Genomic DNA, 11,854 nt, shown 5'->3' with positions numbered 1-11,854 from the left:
TACATTTCATGCATTTTTAGTGATTCTAAGAATAATATTGTAATGCTGGGTTGACTAACCAGACACTTGTGGATATAAAATGAACCACAGGGTTTACGAAAAGGAGGATTAACCAAAGGAACAGGGTTTACACCAGACCAGGACAAGAGCAGCAAAACATGATACATGGGATAAGGCAAAAATCAAAGTAGACAAACAAGCGAGGGTCGAAACCAAAGAGCCAAAAAACAGGTAAACAGAGCCAAAGGAGTAAATCTGAAAAAAACGACAACAAGAAACGAAACAAGGTCCTAACAGCATAACAGCAAAACAAGACAAAGGCTTGGTACACACTGACAAGACAGAGGCAATACTTTGCAAAGAGGGAATAAAACAGACAAGCATATATACACTGGTAAATAGGTGAAAGCAATCAGTATTCAGGTGACTTGCTGGTTGATGGTTGATTGGCTGTGAGTTACATGACAAACTGGGGAATCTTGGGAATTGGAGTTCGTAAAGTGGTTGGAGTCCGATTGAGAGTCGGGAAGCGTGACAGACAGCTTGGGTGGTAGCATTTCTCTCAGAATCTTTCCTATGATTTGCAGCACTTTGAACTCCAGTATAGTACAATATTATAGACTTACTTTTAATTATTATTAAAAGTAGTGCTATTTTCTTGGGTAATATCAATATCATAGTGAACTCAGTCACCATATTCTGCGTCAACAACACTGCCAACGCAATGTTACATTTTTTCTTGTGTTATGATTATATAATAATGCAAATAACTGAAGACCACAGAATGTTGCAGAATGTCTTACAGTAGGTACAGTGTCATAAAAATGACCGTGTCTCCTGATTTCTTTTTGCTGTTTCAGACCTGCAATCAAATATAACATAAGACAAAGACAACCTGAGTGAACACAGAATACAGTTTTTAAATATCAGCTTGAGCTTGAACCTCTTCTAAACTGGGTCCATGCCACATTAGGGCCAGATATGAAGATAATATTTAGACCTGCGCCAATTCAAAGCCAGATGTAACGTTGTTTTTTGTTCATCTGGGCCGGCTTTCAGCACAGATTGGCACAGATCCGTAAAATAGATCAGTTTCGGTATTGGGCCATTGTGCAAAAAGACACTGGGTCAGCTCTGCTTTCCGGATTGGGACCAGATGCTGTGATACATTTGGCCCTATTCAGAAGCCTGTTCAAAAACTCTGTCTTGTGTTTCCTCATGTTCTGCTTGTCTTACATTACGTTTTGTAAGAGGATCTGAAACAATTTAGTGTGACAAACACAAAAGTAGAGGAAATCAGAAGGGCCCAAATACTTTTTCACACTGTATAACAGTAATGTGGATTTCAGAAAGTGATCCTGTAACATTCTGCAGTAGAAAAAGTCACCCACATCTTAACTGTAAAATTGACATATGGTGCATTTCATTTTATCTTCTAGGTAGAAATAATTGGCTCCCTCACACTGTTTACACAGAGACACACCCAGATACTATCTTCCATCATCTTCTTCAACCTGGCTGGGTTGTGTTTGGCATCAAACCTTCCCCACACAGCTGCTCCACTTTTTGACGAGATGCCTTTTGTGATCATATGGAACGCCCCTATCTCAAGATGTCAGCAACTGAAGATCCCGTTGGACTTTTCTGCATTCCAGGCCATCACCACGCCAGCCAAAGTCCCCAGCCAAACCCTGTCACTTTTCTATAAAAAACGGATCGGGCTCTTTCCTTACACAGACCTTCAGACTTTCACACAGTACAACGGTGGCATTCCGCAAAGAGGGAAACCTAACTGCCAGTCTGGAAAAGGCCAAAGAAGAGTTTATGCACTACATTCCACGCTCCTCACCTGGCCTGGCTGTCCTTGATTGGGAGGAGTGGCTTCCATTGTTTGACCAAAATTCAGACGTGAAAGAGATCTACAAGAGGCTTTCCATCAACTACACATTTGAGCAGGATCCTTCTCTGAACATGCAGCATGCTAAAAACAAAGCCAAACAGCAATTTGAGAGCACGGCCAGAGAGTACATGGAGAAGACACTGAAGTTAGGAATCAGTCAGAGGCCACAGTATCTGTGGGGCTTCTACTTGTTCCCTGACTGCTATAACTATGATTTTGAGAATCCAAGCTATACAGGGAAATGCCCTCAGAACACAACACAGTTCAATATGGAACTTCTCTGGCTGTGGGAGACCAGCACGACACTCTTCCCTTCAGCATACATGCCAAAATCCATAAGCGGAAGCCGGAAGGCAGCGCTATTTGTCCGCCACCAGGTGCAAGAGGCGGTCAGAGTGGCAGCTCTGCCTCATCGTCCCTACACTGCTCCCATTTATGTGTACCTACGACCTCTTCTGCGTGATCAGAAGGAATATTACATGAATGAGGCAAGAGGGTTAAGTCGTTACAGGAAAGTCTGTTCAATCGGAAGCCATTTTAACAATGCCAGTTGATATTATTGGTGAAAAAAAAAAAGCATAAACATTTAGTTTGCACTCCTAGTCAAATGTCATTTTGTAAATTTTCTAAGTAAAAATACATTAACATGTCCTCCACAGAGAACACACTTCTGCACATTTTAATGCACATTTACTGTATATTTGCTGAATTTAACAGATTGGGGAAAAAAATAAAACTGACATGTCCTGTAAAAAAGGCATATTTTACATTTCTTTTTTCCCCCTCAATATATTAAAATCAGCAATAAATGCAAATTGTGCACTAAAATTAGAACATAAAATGCCATATTTAAGCGTGTTCCCGGTAGAGAATATGACACTTCAACAAAATCAACAAAACATGTAATTTAACAAGGGGTGCTGAACCAGTGAACTGTCTAGTCTGATTATTACATCTCTGCTTTGACTGTATGGAAGGGTTTTTTTAATAGAACTAGTATACTAGACTTAAATGTAGTAAAATCTGCATTGTCTGCCTTGTACAACCAATTATTTATTTCATTTCACCTATCCTCAGGTTGATCTGGTCAGGAGTATTGGTGAGAGTGCAGCTCTAGGAGCTGCTGGATGTGTGCTGTGGGGCTCTAGTTATGACTACAATGACAAGGTAATGTCTTTTGTCGCATCCTTATACTGAAACTTCTCTTTTTTGGCTCGGCACTTCAAAGTGCACTTACAAAGATAACAGTCTCTTATTTCACAGTCAAAAACATTGCTAGTTACTGTAAAATGATTTGGATGTGTCATGTTCAGCCATTCTGACATGAAAGAATGCTATAAAAGAATGATGTATAGCTAATTAAGTAACTCATGTCATAACTCGTGTCATAAAAAATAGTTGTTTTTCACTACGATTAAAAAAACATGAATGGTCCTGAGCATTTGATCCAGTTGTTTACAAACAGTGGCAATGTCAACAAACTGGTTACAGTGACAGATATTTATTCAGGTTGCTGACTGCTGAGGAGTAATTCACAAAGCAGATTTTCCAGTAGGCTCAACAATTTAAGCCCAATATACAGGCCAATAGGAATGTACCTCTTTCTATTGGATAGGATTGACTATTGGCTTGTCTGTCCAGTTGAGAAATCCTGCTTTCCTGCCTCTAGTTTTTACATCCATACATCTCTGACAACATAACTCCAACTGCTTACACTCACCCACATGAAACTTCCCCTGCTCTTCCACTTCATGGGTGATGGACATACTCATTGTAAGACAACAGGTCAATGACATCATAACCTTGCTCTCATCTCATTTTTTCTGTAATTTTAAAATACTAATCAAAAGTCTACTTCTCTTTTCTTCTAGGTATCATGTGAAGCTCTATCGACATACTTGTCCAAAACCCTAAACCGGTACATTGTCAATGTCACAGCGGCGGCCCATCTCTGCAGCAACACGCTCTGTCAAGGCAATGGCCGCTGTGTCCGTAAAAACTACGACTCGGATGACTACCTGCATCTTAACCGTAAGAGCTTTGAAATTGAGAAGAGTGCTGGGACATACAGAGTCACTGGAAAACCCTCCATCAGTGACCTGAGTGACTGGGCCAGCAAGTTTACCTGCCAATGCTATGAAAGCAGAAAGTGCTCTGCTAAAATACCATCAGGACTCCCCAGTAGTTCTGAGAGTAAAGTTATGACAGTGCTGCTTGCAGCATACTTACTGCTTGAATCACTGTAGTTTTCAGTGGAGTAGTATTTTTTTCTGGTTAATAAAATGGAAATTAAATGTTCTTGAGAATTCTGCACAGGGTTATAACACCTCTGCTCATCTGATCTGGATCTTGAGTTTCAGCTGGAGAACCTGTGATATTTCACAAAACAGTGCAAAATCTTGTGCTCCTCTTTTGTCTTTTAGTCTATTTTTAATCACTTCTAGTCGATTCAATGAACACATTTAACGTTGGTCAGCACCTATTTTGCATTAGCTCCCTGATGTATAGACTAGCATAAGCTTAAAACTCCTGCCTGTGAAATAATAGATGAGTGACCTATTTGTTGTGCCACCTTGTTTACCCTTACAGCTGGGAGCCAGTAATTTCAAAGTAGTTATCAATAGTCTACTTCAGTGTTATTCATCTAAAACATGCGAAGACCCAGTTACATTAAATTTCTTACTTACACCAATCAGGCATATGACCTTGGTGGTGTGTTAGTGTGTGTTGTGGTGGTACAAGTGGATCAGACACAGCAGTGCTGCTGGAGTTTTTAAACACTGTCCACTCACTATCCACTCTATTAGACACCTTGTCAGTCCACCTTGTAGATGTTAAGTCAGAGACGATGGCTCATCTGCTGCACAGTTTGTGTTGGTCATCCTCTAGTCCTTCATCAGTGGTCACAGGACACTGCCCACATGACGCTGTTAACTGGATATTTTTGGTTGGTGGACTATTCTCAGTCCAGCAGTGACACTGAGGTGTTTAAAAACTCCAGCAGCACTGCTGTGTCTGATCCACTCATACCAGCGCAACACACACTAATACACCACCACCACATCAGTGTTACTGCAGTGCTGAGAATCATCCACCACCCAAATAGTACCTGCTCTGTGAGGGTCCATGGGGTTCCTGACCACTGAAGATCAGGGTAAAAAAAAGGGCTAACAAAGTATGCAGAGAAACAGATGGACTACAGTCTGTAATTGTAGAACTACAAAGTGCACCTATATAGTAAGTGGGCCTGATAAAATGGACAATGAGCATAGAAACAAGGAGGTGGTGATAATGTTATGCCTGATTGGTGCATAATTGTCTGGATAAATAAACTAACATAAATGGCTACAACAGTTAGCTTTAAATGCTTAACCATTAGTGACTGATCCATCCAGGCAACTAATAAAGTAATAACATTAAATGAGCATTTTGAAATCGTATGCCATGTCCGTTGGCTATTGTTTGGGGGTGGGAAAATCTTTTTCTTAAGGCAGCTCTTCTCCAGAGCGAACTGATTGGTATAGCATAGGGTACTTACAGATGCTGTGGATCAAAGCCCAATCTACAGCTTGGCAGGCAGAGGTGTTACACACTACACTATACCAACCACATACATCTTTTTCATATACATACCTTTCTATAAACATAAGGTTTATATGGGTGTGGCAAATATATTTTTGTAAGTGCTGGTCAAACCACCTCCAAGAGTGCCCTGCTGCTGCAGCGCAGTAACATTTTCTCAGTGATGCCTTTGTGGAAAATAGATATGTTTTATTACTTGTATAGATAAATGCAAGTGTGGGTCTTCCTGTCTGTGAGCGACCAAATCTGCTATAACTGCAATTAATTCTGCGAATCTGTTATTTTCAAGGAATAATCCACTGTAACATGTGGCTTCAACTGACTCAGTGCTGTCATAAAAAGGCAAAAAAATATATATATATATAAAAAATACACCAATGTTTAATAAATAATTTAATGTATACATTTATATATATTCTATAACAACAACAATAATAGTCAATACTACTACTACTACTACTTCATCTTATTACCATTATTATTATTTTAAAAAGCACTCTACAACCATGATAATACAGTATAAGTAACAAGTGAAACAAATACAGTGTAAAAATAGGGCTGTAAAACTCTAAACCAGTATGGTGTCAGTACAAGATGGTCTGTCAAAACTACAATTAACATGACTTCATGCGTCTTAACCAATGGAGCTTCAACATCTAGAAGATATGCTGGGACATACAGCATGACTGAAAACCTTTTATCAGTGGCCTCACTGTCGGTGCTGTGGAAAAAAAACTGCTTACCTAAAATCAAAACTTTAATACAACATGAAACAATGAAATGCAGCTTGACTTCATGATTGTTTTAAAGTAAGATGGTGATTTTAGCCCTGGATAACACATATTTCTACCCTGTCAGAAAAAGGTACTATGCAGGTGTAGCATTAAGAACTAATCCCAAATTAGAAAACACTGGTGAATGTCAGAATCTTCATAAAACTGCATAAATGGATTTTAAGAAGAAATTCCTTCTTAAGAACATTTGGTGAATGAGGCCCGATGTTTTTACGGTCCAGCTGTGTACATTAAATATGTTTTTCCCTGGAAAAATGTGCATATTTGTCCCTTTTAATAACCTAATGTTTTAAAACAGAACAATAAAATAGAAAAGCTGGAGATGAGACAGGCTGTGTGGAATCAGAATAAGTACAATTCCAAGGGATTATAATACAATTATGTTCCCTGACTAAAAGTACTGAAAAAGTACTCTTAAGTGTTTCATCCCAGTAACCTTTTTTTCTAAAAGAGTGTGTTGTAAAACCTTACCCCATACCAATGGCAAAGAACCTAAATGTTGGCCGCCATTTTATAAAAGCAATAAGCTAATCAATGCCGTGCGTTAGTGCGATTTTGTCATGGGGAAGGAGGTTTTAGACACTCTGCTTTGCGTTGTGCCTAAGAACACCCTTCCCTGTGAGGAAAAAACATGGCCTCTCATGGCTTACTGCTTCATCAGTATCAGTAACTCAGCATTTTCGCTAGCTAACTATTAGTGTGCATCAGCAGTGGATTCGAAAAGGACCTGGTGTTATGAACCAACTGGATTACAAGCTAACTGGTTCCTGTGTGCGTTCACGCACAGTGTTAACAGTAACAGTTGTGGTTGTATCTCTGTCACCAGATTCTGCACACATTCACAAACGTGTTATTCGAGACTTTCAAGTCACATCTCATATCAACTGCGGCAAATACAGTCGTATAAGTGATTACATATGGCTCAACTTACATAAAACGGTGTTGTTAGGAAACAATTCAATCCAGTTCACCCCTACCGAGGCAGTAAGCAGTAAAATACTATGTCAAAAATAATTGGTATAGAGGATACAGCAGTCTTTGCAACAAACAGTACCTAGGCCAGATTTACCTTCATTATGTTAAACTACACAGGGACAGTTAATCTCAGTTGTTTTTGTACAGAACATTAATTATGTAGAAGCTGAACAGGATTGTAGTCACAGTACAATATGTCTTTGACCTGACTTATCTTTAAGTGATGGTATTGTTTTCTTGGTGGTGTAAAAAGGACCACAAATCCTGAGAAATGGCAATTTAAGACATAATTAATCTTGATATCTTCAAGTTGGGGTGCCGCAAGTAGTGCTCCCTCATATTTATCTATATTTCACTAACTATGATCATTATAGTAGTACTGCTGTGTGACAGTTGATGTTTTTTTTTTTTAGCAATTACTGTCTCACTCTGAGTGAAAGTGTGTCAAGAAGTCAGGACATTGTAAAATAAAGACTGAGAAAATCAACTGTTAAAAAATATATTTTTAAATTTTGTTAAACTGTAAATTTTGCTCATAACTAAAGAACAGGCTGTTACATTCCATTCCATTCTAAAGTGAGTGTCTCAGCGAAGACAGTAGGCACTGTATTCAACTAAGCCATCACAGGTTGAGTAAAAGGTGAGTAAAACATAGCAAGGCCTTTACAAAGCACAGTTTAAAGAGGTCCCACTGGTAACGCTGTATATATCCACTCTGTGGGAATAATAATGAGGATCAAACTGATCTTCTGAACTTAAAAGAGAACTCCATCAAAAATTCCAGCATGATGATTACATCTTTAAGATGTAAAAAAAAAACTTGAGTGGTTTGATGTAAAACAATCCATTTTACAGAAACGTTCCAAGAATTGTTCACAGTGGTTGTGATGGGAACCAGACATCAGAAGAGTATAATGCCTCTAAAGCTCTATCACAGAGAGGGTGAAAAAAATTAAACAAAATGTTTACATATATGCTGCCTGATACCTGAGACATTGTTTTTGATAGTTTTGTGCTGACGCTTTGGCCTAAAATGTATTTTACTCCTTTTATTTGAATCCTCTCATGCCAAAAAAGGTACATATAGAGCATTCTAAGGCAAAAGAGTGCTCAAATAAAACACACTTTTTCAGATTTACCTCTAAAAACCCAGACATGGGTAGGTTCACTGGTGGTCTTGGATAGTAAATAAAATTACTGTATTTGTGTTGATCACTGGTTCCTATCAACATACAAACCTGAGTTGCTACATTTCTCTACAATTAACTATTTTCATATCAGAACACTGAATGACTGTTTACATCTAAACAGCTTAATTATGCAGATATGTTCAAAAATCAGTAGAGTTCCCCTTTAAGCAGTTAAGAAGTCGGGATTTTTTTTTTGTCTGTTAACTGTGTAAAAACATGACTAAAATAGAATGTAACTGCATAAAGCTCAACATTTCTAACTACTTAGAGACCAAGACAATAGCCACCAAAATTATCATAAAAGAATAAGTAAAATGCTACTAAATTATGTAAGTCATGACTTTACGTGGTGACCGATTTGTGTGATGTTGTGGTTTCTATCAATTAGGCAGAGTAAAGTATAACCCTGAAAAAGCAGCCACTGTGGCACATACCGTAGTGTGAAGCCAGTGTGATGCAACATAATGTGTAGCTATCTTGATGAGGGTCAGGATGACTTATCATTATGTAGGTGGTGATGTGCAAGACCTGTGGCCTTTATACTGGTGTATTATGCCATCTAGTGCTGATAATATTAACAAAACGGCAACAATGTTAACTTATTACTGGTGTACGTTAAGCTGAATTTCTCATTAACTTTTCTCATGTAATAAACTGCATTTTCTCCAGTGATGTAAGTATATAGTTTTGTTGGATCCTTATAAATAGTTAAAATAAAGTCAGGATCAAAAGCTCACATTCATCACAAAAAAATAAACTGAGACAGTAGCACGGAGACCATAACTTGGCTCAAAAGGAGGTCCATTTTGCAGAAAAATGGCCTACAGCACATAATGAATAAACTAATTGCTGAAAATGGAGTTGTTTTTTTTAACCACATCATTGTTCTTTTTTACTCATCCATAACTTATGTACCTTTTCCTTTCATTTGTTCCTTTTCCATGCCTCCATATGCTATCACTGTTCCAATAACTGATTCAACTCCAGTTACTCTGCTTAATTTTATTTAATCATTTAACTGTTTATGTACACATTTATTTTACATGTTGAAAGCTCTACTAAATCACACTGATTTTATCTCTCTCTCTCTCTCTCTCTCTCTCTCTAGCATCTTGGTCTTTACAGATTACTGAAAAAGCAAGCATTAAACATTCATTACAAAAGTCTGCCTTTACCAACTACTAACAGGAAGGACAAAGCATGCATACAGTTAACCAGTTGGTTGGGTAGTGTCTACATGGTTTTCACACTGAATCTAAAAAACACTTTCTAACCACAGGAGGACCTCTGCGTTCTCATGCTAGTTATGGCGGTAACAAACTAAAGGTACGAGACAATGGCGGATAACACCGGTTGCAAAGCTGTGATTGGAGGGCTGAGGAAATAAGGCAGAGCTTGGCAGACAGTATAATGATTGATTGTCCAAAACACACTGAAAGCACTAACAGAAAACAAATCATACTTCATTATTTTATTTCATATATATATATATATATATATATATATATATATATATATATATATATATATATAATTCCATCCCCATTTAGTCTTTTTCTTTAATGATTAAATAAACCAAGCCATTTTAGTGAGCTTTTTAAAGCAGTTTGCACTGAGTATGTAGAACATGCTGAGCTGTAATCCTGTCTCTCCTTTTGAGTGTTTTTTGCTGGGAACACAAATGTGCAAATCAGCTAAAACAGGTAGTTGGAAAGCCTTTTGCGTACATATATTCAAGCACACACTTGTATGCAAATGCTGAGATTTTTTCCTAAGAAATAATTTAGTATGAAATTCAAGTATGTTTTATACAACAGTCCCATATGTCACTTGGAGGCCCCCAACTTGTTATGAAACACCAGCACATTTGATTTTACAAAATGATGTATTTATTAACAAAACCACATACTGTATGACAACTGCAAATAATGCTATGTTGCTATGAGGAAAGAGTGGAAAGGATTAAACAAGCACAACTGACTAGCTTTTATAAATAGCATTGTCTCAGGTGCCTAAAGGTTTTGCGCAGTGTATTCATAGTGGCAAACAAAAGTTTGGCCACCTCTGGGAATTTCATGTTCAGTGATAAGTACACATCCTCCACAGAGAACACAATGCTGCACGTTTTAATATACCATTACTGTTCACTGCTGCATTTAACTTAAAATATGACCTGCAGCAAAAAAAGAAAAATAAAGGTAAGGTAATAATAATATATAATGGTAAGTAAAGGTCATTTTTAGTGTTTTGTTTATTTAAAAAAAAACACTAACATTACAATAAATGTGATTTTCTGTTTGTCAGTGTGCTCACTTAATCATTTTCAAACCTTTCCTTGAGGACACCCAGTACTTAGACTTATCATTTAAAACCTAGTTTAGCTAATCAATGCTTAATTAAGTTAGATCAGGTGTTAGATCTGATTAAGTTAGATCAGGGGTTAGATCTAATTAAGTTAGATCATGATGGAATTTAACACATACATACAGTGACTGGAGTGCCGGAAGTCTTGTATTGGCTGCCATGGCTTTACCTTAAATTAACAGCTTCAAAATCTTTTTGATGGCACATTGACTTAAAACAGGGAGAATGGTGCCTCGGTCACTGTCACTCTGGGCCAGAAACGCCTGCTATAGCGCTATGTAACTTCACAGCACTATGTTACACGTTATGTAAATGTTTACAGTACTATGTTACACATCAACAACTATTCAGCTACCTATAAGAACAAGCTAGCTCAGTATTCCCAACCTGGACAATAATGTGTATATGATGGGGACATTCTAGAGATTTTGTTCTTCTTTCGATATCATATACAAGATTATTTATTGCCTTCCTTATGAAAAAGAATTGAAACTGTTAAATACAGGCCATCACATCACCATCAAGACTGGCTCTTCACCAGTATCATTTGCAAAGTCATAAAGAAGACTCGCCCTGCGATGGACTGGCAACCTGTCCAGGGTGTATCCTGCCTTCCGCCCAATGACAGCTGGGATAGGCTCCAGCTCCCCACCGCGACCCAGAAGGATGAGCGGTTTAGAGGATGTGTGTGTGTGTGTGTGTGTGTGTGTGTGTGTGTGTAAAGAAGACTCAGGGTTACAGTAGATGACTGGCTGACCTTTACAGTCCACACTTCTGCAGACTGCCAGTCATACAGATTCACCTTGAATAACATCAGGGAGATACCAGAGTGTGCAGCCTAACTGCTTGTGCTACTTCATGACTTGACTACTGCAACTCTGTAAAACCACTGCAGATGGTTAAACATTAAGCAGCCCGACTGCTCTACACCAGCCTAAATGTGCACATTACACTTTTCTTCACCTCATTCCACCATCTCCTGGTACCTGCCTGCAAAGTACAAAGTAAAGCTTTAATGTTTTCTTTCAAGACTGTCACTACAATAGCAC

General features: G+C 38.2%; 1 protein-coding gene across 1 annotated transcript; it reads left to right on the top strand.

Annotated features, from left to right (window-relative positions):
- Positions 1 to 1,555: 1,555 nt before the first annotated feature.
- LOC118811728 (hyaluronidase-5-like) lies at positions 1,556 to 4,663 on the top strand. Its single transcript, XM_036576147.1, has 3 exons — positions 1,556 to 2,388; positions 2,978 to 3,067; positions 3,772 to 4,663. The coding sequence occupies exons 1-3, from the start codon at positions 1,825 to 1,827 to the stop codon at positions 4,144 to 4,146; spliced, it is 1,029 nt and encodes a 342-aa protein (XP_036432040.1). The 5' UTR covers positions 1,556 to 1,824; the 3' UTR covers positions 4,147 to 4,663.
- The last annotated feature ends 7,191 nt before the right edge of the window (positions 4,664 to 11,854 follow it).

This window comes from Colossoma macropomum, unplaced genomic scaffold (assembly GCF_904425465.1).
Source record: "Colossoma macropomum unplaced genomic scaffold, Colossoma_macropomum, whole genome shotgun sequence".
NCBI classification, from domain to species: Eukaryota; Metazoa; Chordata; class Actinopteri; order Characiformes; family Serrasalmidae; genus Colossoma; species Colossoma macropomum.
The sequence above is the reverse complement of the archived record's forward strand: the minus strand, read 5'-3'. Positions and strand labels throughout refer to the sequence as shown.